General features: G+C 42.6%; 1 protein-coding gene across 1 annotated transcript; it reads left to right on the forward strand.

Annotated features, from left to right (window-relative positions):
- Positions 1–11,297: 11,297 nt before the first annotated feature.
- On the forward strand, positions 11,298–12,377 carry LOC310775803 (5-hydroxytryptamine receptor 4; the record flags this gene model as incomplete). Its single annotated transcript, XM_083635935.1, has 1 exon — positions 11,298–12,377. One exon carries the CDS (start codon positions 11,298–11,300, stop codon positions 12,375–12,377), a length of 1,080 nt encoding a protein of 359 aa, XP_083492061.1.
- Positions 12,378–13,777: the final 1,400 nt, after the last annotated feature.

Below are 13,777 nucleotides of genomic sequence, written 5' to 3' on the forward strand. Positions count from 1 at the left end.
AAAAATATATATCTAAGAAATGTAAACGTGTGTGTCTTGTGGCTAAAACATGGATTACGTGTATTTTTTTCATTGCAATTTTCTTTGATTATTGTTGATTAACGTGGTTATACAAGTTATATGTAAGGTTCACGGAACAAATACTTCTCAAGCAATTTATTTAATGACAAAGCAAGTACTCCAGCTTTGTTGCACTTGGATTTCCGGTGTCTCTCCCAGCACAAGACTCCAATATGAGCCAAAGAGGCGCAACTTACAGTAATTCACCAGTAAACTGTATACATTATGCAGATGCAAAGAAAACTTATTTCTGTTTTTTATCATTCACTCACCTGAAACTCATTTCTAAAAGGATGCTGCCAAACTAAACCAAACTAAAAATAAATGTGACCATGCAGGGATTCAGGAGCTGGTGGAAGGATAACCCTTTTGTGTTCTATGCATTATTTTTAAGAGTATTTTGGTGTACATAATGATGCTGCAGAAGGTGCACTTTCACACACTCAATTAAACAATGAACAATAAACAATGAAACAATGAAGAATCGTTGCTGAAAAATGTTATGCGTTCTGTTAATTAGAGCATCTAACAAAAGACATTTAGTAATGTAGATCTCACCGGTCTTGAATGTTTCACTTTTATGAATAAATAAAATAATCAACCCACAATGTTTTCCAGATTCATGTTGCTCTGGTTATTGAAGGCTTATGATGGGGGACAAGATAGGTGAAAGAAATTGATTGGTGTCAGTGGCATTGAACAAGATCGAATGGTCGATCGTAAAGTAAAGTAATAGAGTAGTAGTAGAGTAGTTCTATGTTCTGAATTATAATAGCTCCTGGTGCAGTGGTTAAAAAATGAGGCTAAAGACGTTAAAAAAATCCTCCCTTTTCTTCTTTGTGACTCCTTATAAGAGTTGAGAGATGTAATTTTATTATTCTAAGCAAGATCTTTAGGTGACAAGCATGCAAGTAACCGACAGGGGCCTAAATATTGACACTGCGGGTGCACTGGGGCGCATGGGGTGGGGGGTGGGGGGCTCCAACAATGCGTTGGGTGGAGAACAGGCCCTTGAGAGAGATTCAGATCGCCACCTCTGAAGTACACCTGCTGTGTTCAAAGAGTGTGTGTGTGTGTGTGTGTGTGTGTGTGTGCACCCTTATGACATCACTTTTGACATCATCACTGATCACATCACATCATTAGCTAATTAGTAGCCAATGGCTAAATCTGTTGCAAAGCATCTCTTCCCCTATGGGGTTTCATGTTTTTTGTATTTGTCCCTGCCAAATAAACTAATGCAAATAAAAATAAATAAATATTTAGCCAATCACTTTTGACATCATCACTGATGACATCACTGATCACATCACATCATTAGCTAATTAGCCTAAGTAAAAAAATCCGGCTCTGTCAGGTCACCCGCACTGGTGCCCTTTACACCGCCTGAAGGTTTCAGCCCGATCGCACTTGAAACAGCGTAGCTGTGGCCAGACACAGAATTGAAACATACAAACATAAATATCGCCCACATACTCAATTTTAGATTGCTAGGCAAACTATGTATGTTGTTGCCCAATGTCAAGTCTCTATTTGATCATGTGACCAGACGATACCATATAGCTAGTTTAGGCGCAAAATCTGAACGTCCAGACTGACGAGCTGAGCACACATCTGCAAGCCGAGCGAGCAGTCATGCCTTTCAAGCATAAAAGCAGCACTAGGGCTCGTCATAGCGTGCCCTAGGGCCCGTCATAACTACCTTAATTACGCCACTAACCAAGATTGTATTTCCCTCGTCTGGTCTGCTGCCCGTCGGCGACTTAGCAGAGTAGCCTACAATCATACAGCTGCTGGTTCAGAAGGTTGTCCTGGGTGCACTCTGGCCTGTCCTAAGCCAGAGCAAACATGAAATGAGCTACAGATGGTTGGAGAGTGGCCCGAGGTGACCCTTCCCTGGCGCTCCAGTGATTTACACAGCTCTCAAGAAATGCCCCAAGAGAAGATCCATCTTATCTGACTGATAGGGTCTTCACAGAAGCAATGGGTCATTCAAAAGGAGCCACTTAAAGAAAACAAATGGTAGATTTTGTGATAGGCCAAGAGCAATGCCTCAGTGAGCACCGTGATCAATCATGCTGGGTTTGTTTTCAGGTCACGTGGTCAACCTGAGGGGAGGAAATATTCTAATTTACTGCCTAAGCCTGTGACGCCATGCTCAAGAGCCATGTCAAGTCACGTCAGGTTGTGGTAATTTACGGGGATTCGGGGGAAGCCACTCATCTTGTCTGAAAAGAGACCTCTAATTTGTCAGATTGTCCAAACACGTGGAAATCCAAAATATATTAAATCAACTTTAATGAGATTTTCTAATATAAAAATACATAAAACAGTTGGTCAGAGTGATAGTATAATTATGTTATTTCAATCAGGATTTCATACCAAATTGTAACCGCATTCGTCAGCAGTGTACTGCTGATAATGATATGTGTGATCATGTTAGAGAGGTCACTCGATTTGCCCCTCAGCAAATGCAACAAAGACCGGCAATCAACCTCTGCTCACTCCTCTTCCTGGTACAAAAGAGCAGATGTGCACACTTGCATTCATGCATTATTACACACATGAATGTCTGGTCTGCACAAACACTGTAGTCATTGAGTCCTTCATTAAAAATCCCCCCATGTTTAATTAGAACACATCCGCCACACTTGAGATGCGTCTGTCTCTGGCTGAGGAGGCCCATCAGGTTATAGGCAGCATTTGGCTGTGCTCCATGCACACTGAGTCACACGGAAGGAAGGGAACGATCAGAGCTGTTAAGGGTATATACACTGTGTAGGGACTAGGGAGTGTCAGTTTTGCACCAATTACAGCATTAAAATAAGATCAGCTTTTTAGATGAATGTTACTTTATCGACATGAATACGCAAAACATAAACCGTTAACAATGCACGTGATGTAATTTTTGTCTCAATTGTGTTGAGTGAAATTGTTACAAATTTATCAGTGTCATTTATTTCAGTACTAGTGCACTTAAGTCACTCTCTCCTCTAGCGGTTTAACACAACTGTACATTTCAAAGTGAGAATTTGGAATGGTATGGATACAAAATAAAACGGCATTGTTTTCTAATCTTCTGTGAATTGGAGCGGCAATTTAATGCCTGATACACTTTCAATGAGACTATTCTGTACCAACCCTAATATCATCAAGCACTGATGGCACAATACTGCAGACGCTCATTTGCATTAGTTATACAATTGATTGGATCCTATGCACACGCACATTTTGACACACACGCATGCACCCACACACACACACACAACAAGCAACTTATTTATAATGAGTTGGATGGCAGCAGGGGACCACTTCTTTCGTATTGTGATTATTGTTGCTTTCGTTCATTAGAGTCCATGTTTCCTCCTCTCCCATCCATCTCATCACTATGTAAAATCAGGCGAATGTGAAGGATCACAGACATGAGCGCAGAGGATCATCTCGCTTCGTTACAGGTGCGTGACATTTTCTCCTATAGCCTGTGATGTGAACTGCATATTGTTTTAATAATCAGAAAGAAACCTGGAAATCATAGTAAAAGCACATTTTAAATACATCATTTGTAAGTGCTCGTGATGGAAACAGATGAAGATGTAGCAAGTATTACCCTTTACACTTACCATTATGTTGTAAATGAAACATTTTGGAACCTTGTCATTAGATATTTTGCAGTACATTTTACAGTCAATGTAAGTTCATAATTATAGCGTACTGCCAATATTGCTGAAAAAAATATATAATTACATGCTTTGAATCTGCTGTGAGACTAATAAATCGACCTTGTCTGTGAACTGCATTATGCTACATGTATAAAACACATTATTACCTGGCTGGCGTCAGCTATGATGAACATGAATTATGTTTTATATGCACCGAATTATAGTTTATAAGCTTGACAAGAGGGCACGGATAAAAAGCTCTCACACTATGGAAATTGCAGAGCAGAAGACCAGTAATTGTTTCATAATGATAATGATTCGCATAAAAAAATCTGTCTATACTGTATGAAGCACCAGATTGAGTCTAATGAGCTGATTGAAATTATTGTTGTCAGAAGTAGCAGTGATTAGATAAGAGAAACTGGGAAGATTTCCAAAATTTCCTTCGCATTCGGAGAATGAGAATAGTGTGATGGTCTGTTGAGTGTTATGTGCCTCGGATCAATCTTATTGTAGTTTTTCATTTTTCATTTTTTTTTTTTTTTACTTTTTGTTTTCAATTTCAGTTTTAATTCATTTTTAAAGCAGGTTTGCTAGTTTAGTTTAGTTTAGTTTAGTTTAGTTTAGTTTAGTTTTATTTATTTTTTGAAAATGCTTAGTTTAGTTTTTATTAATTTAATTGTTAATTTTAGTCTTTTTTGTAATATGGGGTGTTTGTCAGGGGTCAGATTCTAAAAGGTCAGAGAAAGTATTGGGTAATGCTTTAGAATACAGCCCGCAACTTACAGGGTTTCAATCATAAGAGACCAGTGGGTAAAGTTTAACAAGCGAGCTTTATTCACGAATGGCATGGCGATTAGTTCTATGGCATGAAATGGCATGGCAACTAATTCTATGGCATGGCAGCATGGCAACTGATTCTTTTTGTCGTAATGACTCCGTGGTAAGATGCCTCTCTTCTTGTGGTGAGAGAGGAGGGCATCTGCTCAGACTAGGATAGAGAATCCCCCAAAAGAAAGGACTCGCTTTTAGAGACAACTCCGGGCTTCCGGGCTTTTAGCGACTTACGAAAACCGCTGACCGGCTTGGCCTCAGCGATACAGGGGCCGCTGGATGGAGCCACACCGGTTTGCTGCGGCGCGCTGTATTAACATTTTTGGACTCACCACAACCTAGACCGGCTCCAGTGACTTACATGCATGTGGCACTGGAAGAGGAACGCATGTTCGACCGGCTTACTGCGGAGCATTACCACTGATGCACCTGGCTTAATTCTGAGCATTACTACTGCTGCGTGACTCTGGAAGAGGAACGCATGTTCGACCGGCTTACTGCGCAGCCTTACTACTGCTGCACCTGGCTTACTTGAGAGCATTACTACTGCTGGCACTATAGCTTTAGCACCCCCCAAAACTAATGACTCCGTGGTAAGATGCCTCTCTTCTTGTGGTGAGAGAGGAGGGCATCTGCTCAGACTAGGATAGAGAATCCCCCCCCCCCGTAGGGGATTCTTCAGGAGTCAAGATGTTGGTGGTGGACTGGGGAGGTGGGTGGGGCGAAACGCAGCTTCAGAGGATGGGATACGGCCTGCCCAGGTACAGTGACGATGGAGGTGAAGGATCAGGGAAAGAGGATGATGACGCGCTGAGCATGGCTATATGTACTGCCACCTCATAGCCTCGGCAGTGACGTCATATTGGCATGTAGACAGGGGCTGATTGGCTATTGAGGATGGGGTGATGAGTCACACGTCATAACGGACGTCACAGTAGGATTACACTTGACTTAGGCTGGGAGCTGATGCCTATTGTGATGTGAGGTAACGTGACTGGTCTTCATCTTGAAACTAGGTTGAGACCAACATAAGTACAGGGTAACAAAATTTGTACTTACCCTACTTGCAGTACAGGGTACAAAATCTGTAGTTACAGGGTAAGTACAGGGTAACACAATCTGTACTTACAGGGTAAGTACAGGGTACTTACAGGGTAAGTACAGGGTCAGGGTAATTACAGGGTAAGTACAGGGTACTTACAGGGTAAGTACAGGGTCAGGGTACTTACAGGGTAAGTACAGGGTACTTACAGGGTAAGTACAGGGTCAGGGTACTTACAGGGTGGGTAAGTACAGGGTACTTACAGGGTAAGTACAGGGTAACATAATCTGTACTTACCTGCAGTACAGGGTACAAAATCTGTACTTACCCTACTTGCAGTAGGGTATATACTGCATATACAAGATGTGAATTTATGGAATAAGGGGCCCCTGTAGTTATACTGTAGTTACTATGTATCTATGAGGGAATTTACACTGCTTTAGAATACAGTCTGAGCCCTGGCCTGTAGTTACCATGTAGTTACTATGTAACTAGGGGGGTTAACACTGCTTTAGAATACAGCACGCACCCCTGTAGTTACCATGTAGATACAGATGTTAAGGTGAAGATGTTAACCCTAACCCTGTTTTATTATATTGAACTGTATTTATTGTGGGGCTGATTTCTATGTACTTTGTCCTTGAGAGCACAACTGGAAAGAAATCCTGTAGTAAAGCAGTGTTAACCCCCCCCCCCCCCCCCCTAGTTACATAGTAACTACAGTGTAACTACAGGGCTGGGGGCTGTATTCTAAAGCAGTGTTAATTCCCTTGTAGTGTAACAACAGGGCAGGAAGGACAGGAAGCCATGTCGGTGCAATTTCGGCGCGCCTGCCAGATCAGCTCGGGCACGCATTGTGATTGGCTGCACGACGTCGTTCACGTGGGATTAACGTGGGCAAAACGTCCGACAGCTTTACATTAGCTCACAAGCTAAGCTACTGATGTTATCAGACATTTGGGAACATTCAAATATGAATCATACAAACATTTAATGATCATGATTCAAGTGTACAGCACCATTTCTCATAAACATGAGCCTTACTTTTTTTTAAATAAATGTGAGAGTTTAACTTAATCTGTAGTCGTGTACCCCGAGCCAAGAACATCCGGTAGGGGAGCCGATCGGCACTAAAAGCACGCTATAAAACGGAGAGTTCCGCTCCTTGATTATGATTGGCTGAGCCGCGTTCAAAGCCATTGTAAAATACTCGCACACCTGTGACCGCATCACAGTTTTACTGCGCCAAACAGCGTCTCTGTGTTACTGCGTCTGTGTGTTGCTTGGCAACCATTCTTCTATATCACGGTTGAAGAGCTACATTTCCTGGCAGAAGAACAGTTATTTTTGGTTATCAATATTGCATTTTGTGTGGCTGTGCGTTTATTTCATGAAACCTTGCCAGCTACTCTAGGCTATTATGTAATAACCCGTTTTATAAAAGCAAATGAGCCCCAAGAGGCCGTGATTTAGGCTACATCGTGCCTTAGAACACTCATTAGCTGTTGTAAAATCATCGTAAACCACAGCCTATTAGGGCTTATTGCTTAAATGACAAAGTGAGAGACAGACAGAGATTGACTGTAATGCGCTGTCTAAGCACAGAGGGAGAGGAAGAGGAAAAAGAGACATCACTCCAAGCTGGAATAAAGCAACAGCGTACACTGATGGCAGGTCTCTGACTGGCTGCACACCTACAGACAGGAGAGCAAGCAGGCAGGCATACAGACAGAAAGGCATACAGACAGAAAGGCATACAGACAGAAAGGCATACAGACACGGCGGTCTGCTGTTATACTGAGACGCACCACGCTGGAGTGTTCATTAAGGGAGGGAGGTCAGGACGGCGCCTGAGGCAGACATTGGTCTGTTGTGGTGTTGGAACACGCGCACGGTAAACACACATATTTCTCTAATGACGCCGGGCGCATTTCTGCTCGGGATCTTTGACTCTTTGTCCTAAAGCTGCCTGGCAGGAGCATCGTGTCCTGGGCAAGAGCACGCTAACAGGTAGTCCTTAGCTGAGATTGTATTTGTCTGGAGAGCATCAATTTGAACTCCATATAGACCATAATCGCACCGTTTTCTGGTATTTCTTTTTCTCTCTACCTTTCAGAGAAGTCCAATATTTTGAGTTTATGAACCGAAATAAAACTTCTCTACAATGTTAGTGGAGAGTGTGATACTGTAATTGTATCCGCTGCTGTCATGAGAATACCCCTCACGGGCCCTCAGTTGTTAACAGCTACTGTAGATATTCTTACACAGTTGTCTGGCTTTCTGGGCCCAGACAGTGACTCTCCCCAAAACATCAGAATTTGAAGGTAATCTGCAAAACAGAATAACGGGGGAAAAAAAGTATATTTCTACTAAGATTTATAAATTGCTCAACTGCTCCCAGGTAGATAGATGGAGTGCCATTCAAGGCATTTGGTAGAGGGACCTTAGATGTTTGGGGTTCAATTTTGGAAAAATCTTCACAAAATCTCTAAATCGGTGAACAAATTAAAATAAACAAGCGGATTAATTATGAAGTGGTACAGAGGTTATACTTCGTTAGATCCCGGTGTGTGTTGGCATTGTCGCCGAGACATGGGGACATTATCATATGGTTTGGTCGTGTCCAGTAATGAAGGCACTGTGGGATAAAGTGGCCCTCTCTCTCGGGGTCTATCTGAACAGCACACTCACCATGGATCCTTTACTGTGCCTCTTTAACTACTCAGCTCATAGACTCAGCCCTCAGTCTTAATCCGTTTCACTCCTGTAAGACTGAGAATATTACTATTTAAATCTTTGCATAACGTTAGGTGGCGCTGTTGGAAGCCTTGCATCGGAGAACCAATCATGAGTGTTGTGGGCGGGCCTGCTTTCTGGGGGCAGTGACGCTCATGCAGAACCTGTCTCTCGCAAAACATCGCCGCGTTTGCGGAGAAACATATTAATCACTTAGAAACAAACATAACCTGTTAATAGGACGTGTTTCATCTGGCCCCGGCGGCTAGAGGTCTTTCCCCCAGCGATATGCCCGACTCCCGAGGCTAACGTTACAGAGCCTGCTGATGACTCACAGTAGCAAGCCGACCACTTCCGGGTAGGAAACATTATTGTAAAATAAACAACAGCTATAAATTTTGTTTGGAGCATATCAGCTTCATGCTCTGTGTTAGGACTATGATAAATGGCATTGCCGCTACCAAATAAAATTCTAATAATAAATGTAGGCGTGTCTGCTGCCGGCGGGCTCGGACAGACAGTTTCTGACAGTGAAATTCCCAGACGTTTGGTGGCGCAGCTCACCAAACGTCTGGGAGCCGAGACTACTCAGCTCAAGGTGCCTGGCCAAAACATCATAACGATTGGTTGTATGACAGCCAAAAGACTCATTGCACTGCACTGGAAATGTGCAGATGTATTGGACAGTGATCAGTGGTTGAGGTCTTTCCTAGACATGTTGGTGATGGAGAAGGCTGCCACTAACCTTGTGGCGCTATACAACGAGGAACATTCTGAGTGGGCCAAGGTGAGTGTGAACCGATCAAGAAAATGCAGTTTTTTTCAAGACTGGACCCCCGACCAAATGTAACCTGAATGGCCGAAACTCGTGACCTCATTATCCCCTGCTTACCTCTTTTTTTTATTTTTTATTTAACCTTTATTTAACCAGGAAAATCCCATTGAGATTAAGAACCTCTTTTTCAAGGGAGACCTGGCCAAGATAGGCAGCAGCAAGTACAAAAGTTACAGTTACAAAAATTTCACAGATAAAACAAACAACATAACGTATTGACTTTTCAAGCAGATCATAAAAAACAAGCACATGTAGTGGAGTCGGCCACAAGTACACTCAATTTGGATTTAAAGGCGTTCAAAGAAATTAACCCTGTTAGTTTCCAATCATTCTGCAGCATATTCCATGCTAAAGGTGCAGAGTGGACAAAAGCCTTTTTACCCAATTCAGTACGAACATATGGAACAGAAAGCAACAAGTAATCTTGAGAACGGAGGGAGTGAGGACCAGCACTTCTCTGTGCAATTAAGGCACAAATGTAGGAAGGCAGTAGACCAAGTAATGCCTTATATATAAAAGTATACCAGTGACTGAGCCTTCGGGTGACCAGAGCAGACCATCCTACCCGAGAGTACAACTCACAGTGGTGTGTCAGTGATTTACAATTAGTTGTAACACCTCTGTTGTCTTTGTTATTTAAATTTCTTATTTTGTTGTTGTCATCGTTGTTGTCAAATGTTTGTGCATAACTCTTTGAAAATAAAAAATTACAAATCGAAAAAAACAACAGCTACTGTAGATATTCTTATTTCTGTTTAGATTTCATCTCATTGCTGAGCCAGTGCAAGTGTGTCTTCTTGAGTTGCAGATGCAGTGTCAGTGTTAATACTAAAAGTGTGGTGTAACTGATGGAATTAGGTCAGCTGCCATGAGACCAAGGGGCTATTTCCCCGGTAGTCCTCCTACCGTGAAACGAGAAAAATGTTCCCACTGACAATCGAAATGATTAAAACAATTAAAACCTCTAAAGCCTTGATTGATGATGACAAAAGCAATCAGAAGATTTTCAAGGATAGGTTTGAGGTTATAAATCAGTTCAATCAGTCTACAATCTTGACAACATTGACGTTGACAATCATGATGATGATGATGATGATGATGATGATGATGATGATCAGCTCCAACTTGGCCTCCATGACAGATAGACGGTGAGGTTTTCACTCAGCAGGACTTTCCATCACTACACAGTCCCCTTGGTGTTCATTAAAAATAAATAAATGTTGAAGTCAGCTCAAACCGTTCCTCTAATCTTCCTCTGCTCCAGGTTTCGCATCACTAGCGCCGGAAAAGTCGTATTCATTCTGTTCATCTGAGGCATTTTGATGCGTTCCCGTGTGGGATATCATGTGTGCAATGTCGCATGACGAAAATGTTACCGTCTAATTGTTCTCAGTAGGCAAAAACACATGCAATTCACTCAATCCCTGAATTCCTCACCAATGAACGTTAACAAAACCTATAAGGTAATAAAATACAATGCATGAGGCGCAGATTCTTTAAATCTCTTTGTAAGACAGTGTGCTTGTCACACTGTTGCGTTGCTGACGGCGAGTTTCACTCCATCAGAACTGATGACAGTCGTCTCACAGGGAGAATTCCCTTAAGGTCTGCACGGAGCGTTCCCTAGGAACTCGTCTTGTTGTACCTGACAGTTTTTCAAAACGGCTGCCTCTAAGCTCCAGTGCCCCAGGCATTATTTGACACCTTTTTGACACCTTTAGTTTTTTTTTGCCTTGGTTCAGACTACACAATCAAAAAGTCATCTATCCACAAACAGTCAGGTGTGTTTATGAAAGGTGCATCTGGTTTTGCTCAGCACACCAAGTGGAGAGATGGCAGCCTAGATAAGACTGCAGCAGCAGCAGCATTAGGTGCTGTTAGACCCATGGTCTCTATGGGCGATATGGGAAACAGTGATTCATATGTCAACCTAAGTTTAGAAATTAACTAATGAGGGATTTCCATGGATCAGGATTTGGGTCTGAAACAAAAGCTCTGGATGGTTTGTGTACATTTTTGCATTTTATTCTATAAGCAAACTGCTTTGAAAGTCCTCTTCTCACTGCAAAGTCAGGCCAAAACATGCATTAAACCCGTGTATCTGTGTGTTTTGACAGATTTGGATCAGACCATGGATAACAGCAGCTTGGACTTGCATGGGGATGCTAACAGCTCTCTCCAGACTGAACTTCAGTCCTGCACTACGCTGAGGAACCAGGCCTCCCGCATGTTCCTGTATGCCTTCCTCACTGTAGGCATTCTCTGCACGGTGGTGGGCAATTTCCTGGTGGTCCTGTCCATCGCCTACTTCAAGCAATTGCAGTCGCCCACCAACTCCTTCGTCATGTCGCTGGCGGTGGCTGACTGCCTCGTGGGCCTGGTAGTGATGCCCTACAGTATGATTCGGACGGTGGAGGGCTGCTGGTACTTCGGCGCCCTCTTCTGTCGGCTTCACTCCAGCCTAGACGTCATGCTCTGCACCGCCTCCATATTCCATCTCAGCTGCATCGCCTTCGACCGCTACTACGCCGTCTGCAACCCGCTAGTCTACTCCGTAAAGATGTCCCGGAGTCGGGTGGCGCTCCTCGTCGTCGTGTGCTGGGCCGTTCCCATGCTCATCTCCTTCGGCCCCATCATGCTGGGCGTCCACATGGCCGGCGTGGACGTCCCTCAACCCGAAGATGAGTGCGTGTTCCTGGTCAACCGCGGTTACGCGGTCATGGCTTCGCTGGTGGCCTTTTACTTGCCCATGGCTATCATGCTGGTGGCCTACTGGAAGATCTACAAGGCAGCCAAGCGGCAGGCCAGGCAGATCAGCTCCATGGAAAGCCAGATGAGCGCCGGATTGAGCAAGGACTCCAGCAAGAAGCAAAGACACCGCAATGCCATGAGGCGGGAGAGAAAGGCGGCGAAAACCCTCGGCATCATCATGGGCGTTTTCCTGATCTTCTGGTTGCCCTTCTTTACGGTCAACATCGTGGACCCCTTCATTGAATACACCACTGCAGGTGTGGTGTGGGACGTGTTTCTGTGGCTAGGATATATCAACTCATCTCTCAATCCCTTCCTGTACGGGTTCTTCAACCGTTCCTTCCGTAGAGCATTCCTCATGATCATGGGCTGTAGGATATGTCTACCCAGATCTTCTCCTGGGATGGACCTGTCACACACTCGGAAAGAGGGGAATGAACGTGTAGTAGATCAACAATAGAATGACATTCTTTGGTCTGTGAAGCCACAGATGACTCTGTACAAACACAAATCATGCTGTAATACATTTAGCATCTAAATAAATGGAGTGGTTGTTTTTCTATTAGGCTACCTTTTGAGCGCTCAGAAGTACAGGTATACTTAATTTATACAGCAGCAGAACACAAATTCAGAATTCAAAATACTCAACTCACAACCCATGTCCATAAAATTATAAAATTATAAATACTATTGTAAGTCATTTTGGTTAAAAGTGTCTACTAAATGACGTTATAATGTAATAATAAAGTACATTTTTCTCTGTATTTGGATGCTAATTCGACCACCTTCTCATTTGATTACTGCTGGTCTAATAACTAGCATTATTATTCTTGCATGGAATCCTTTGTGACGAGAGCATGATGTGAGCTATATCAATATTCAACCCCAATATCAACATCACTAATGTTTCACTTGTTTTCCTCCAGTAGCCTGTACCTCATTATTAATTGTGATTGTTGTAATAAAGCAGTGGCCAGAATGGAATCATGGCAAGATTACTGAACATGCTTGCAGGAGGAAATCGCTGGGCAAAAATAGAAATATGAAATGCGGTTGTGTTTTGATAAAACAGTGCTTATGAAAAGATTGCTGTCAGGCAGCACTGGGTTCAGGAGTGGCACCACCCAGACCAGCCATACTAACTAAGAATAATAAACAGTAAGATAAGGATAAGTGAGAAGGATATTGTGACAGAGAGAGAGAGAGAGAGAGAGAGAGGGAGGGCGGGAGACAGACAGGGATTACTGAATTTCTAACTGTAGCATGTCACATTTCCACTTGAAAAACATTGACTTGCTATTTTAACGACAATATTGACAAATTATGTAATTTAATGAAATGCAAAAACACTGAATACTGTTTAATTAAGTTTTAAAAGTCAACAATTAACTCTCAAGTAGAGTATGAAAATGTGTTAATTTGTGCAACACATGAATACCAGTGCAAAACAAATACAGACAAAATATGTGTTTAATCATTGACTTATCATCTGCTGTTTTGTGCTTACTGAGATTTAGAGTTCACATGCAAATCGCGGGCAAAATAATGATAATGGAAAAATAAGCACACAAACATCAATTTCTGTGTCTTTCACCTGCAACACTGACATGCTAATACACTGACATGCTAACACTGACATGCTAATACACTCACATGCTAATACACTCACATGCTAATACACTGACATGCTAATACACTCACATGCTAATAGACTGACATGATAATACACTCACATGCTAATACACTGACATGCTAATACACTGACATGCTAATACACTCACATGCTAATACACTCACATGCTAATACACTGACATGCTAATACACTGACACGCTAACACTGACATGCTAATACACTGACA

Source organism: Poromitra crassiceps (genome assembly GCF_964638095.1).
Source record: "Poromitra crassiceps genome assembly, chromosome: 4".
Lineage (NCBI taxonomy): Eukaryota > Metazoa > Chordata > Actinopteri > Beryciformes > Melamphaidae > Poromitra > Poromitra crassiceps.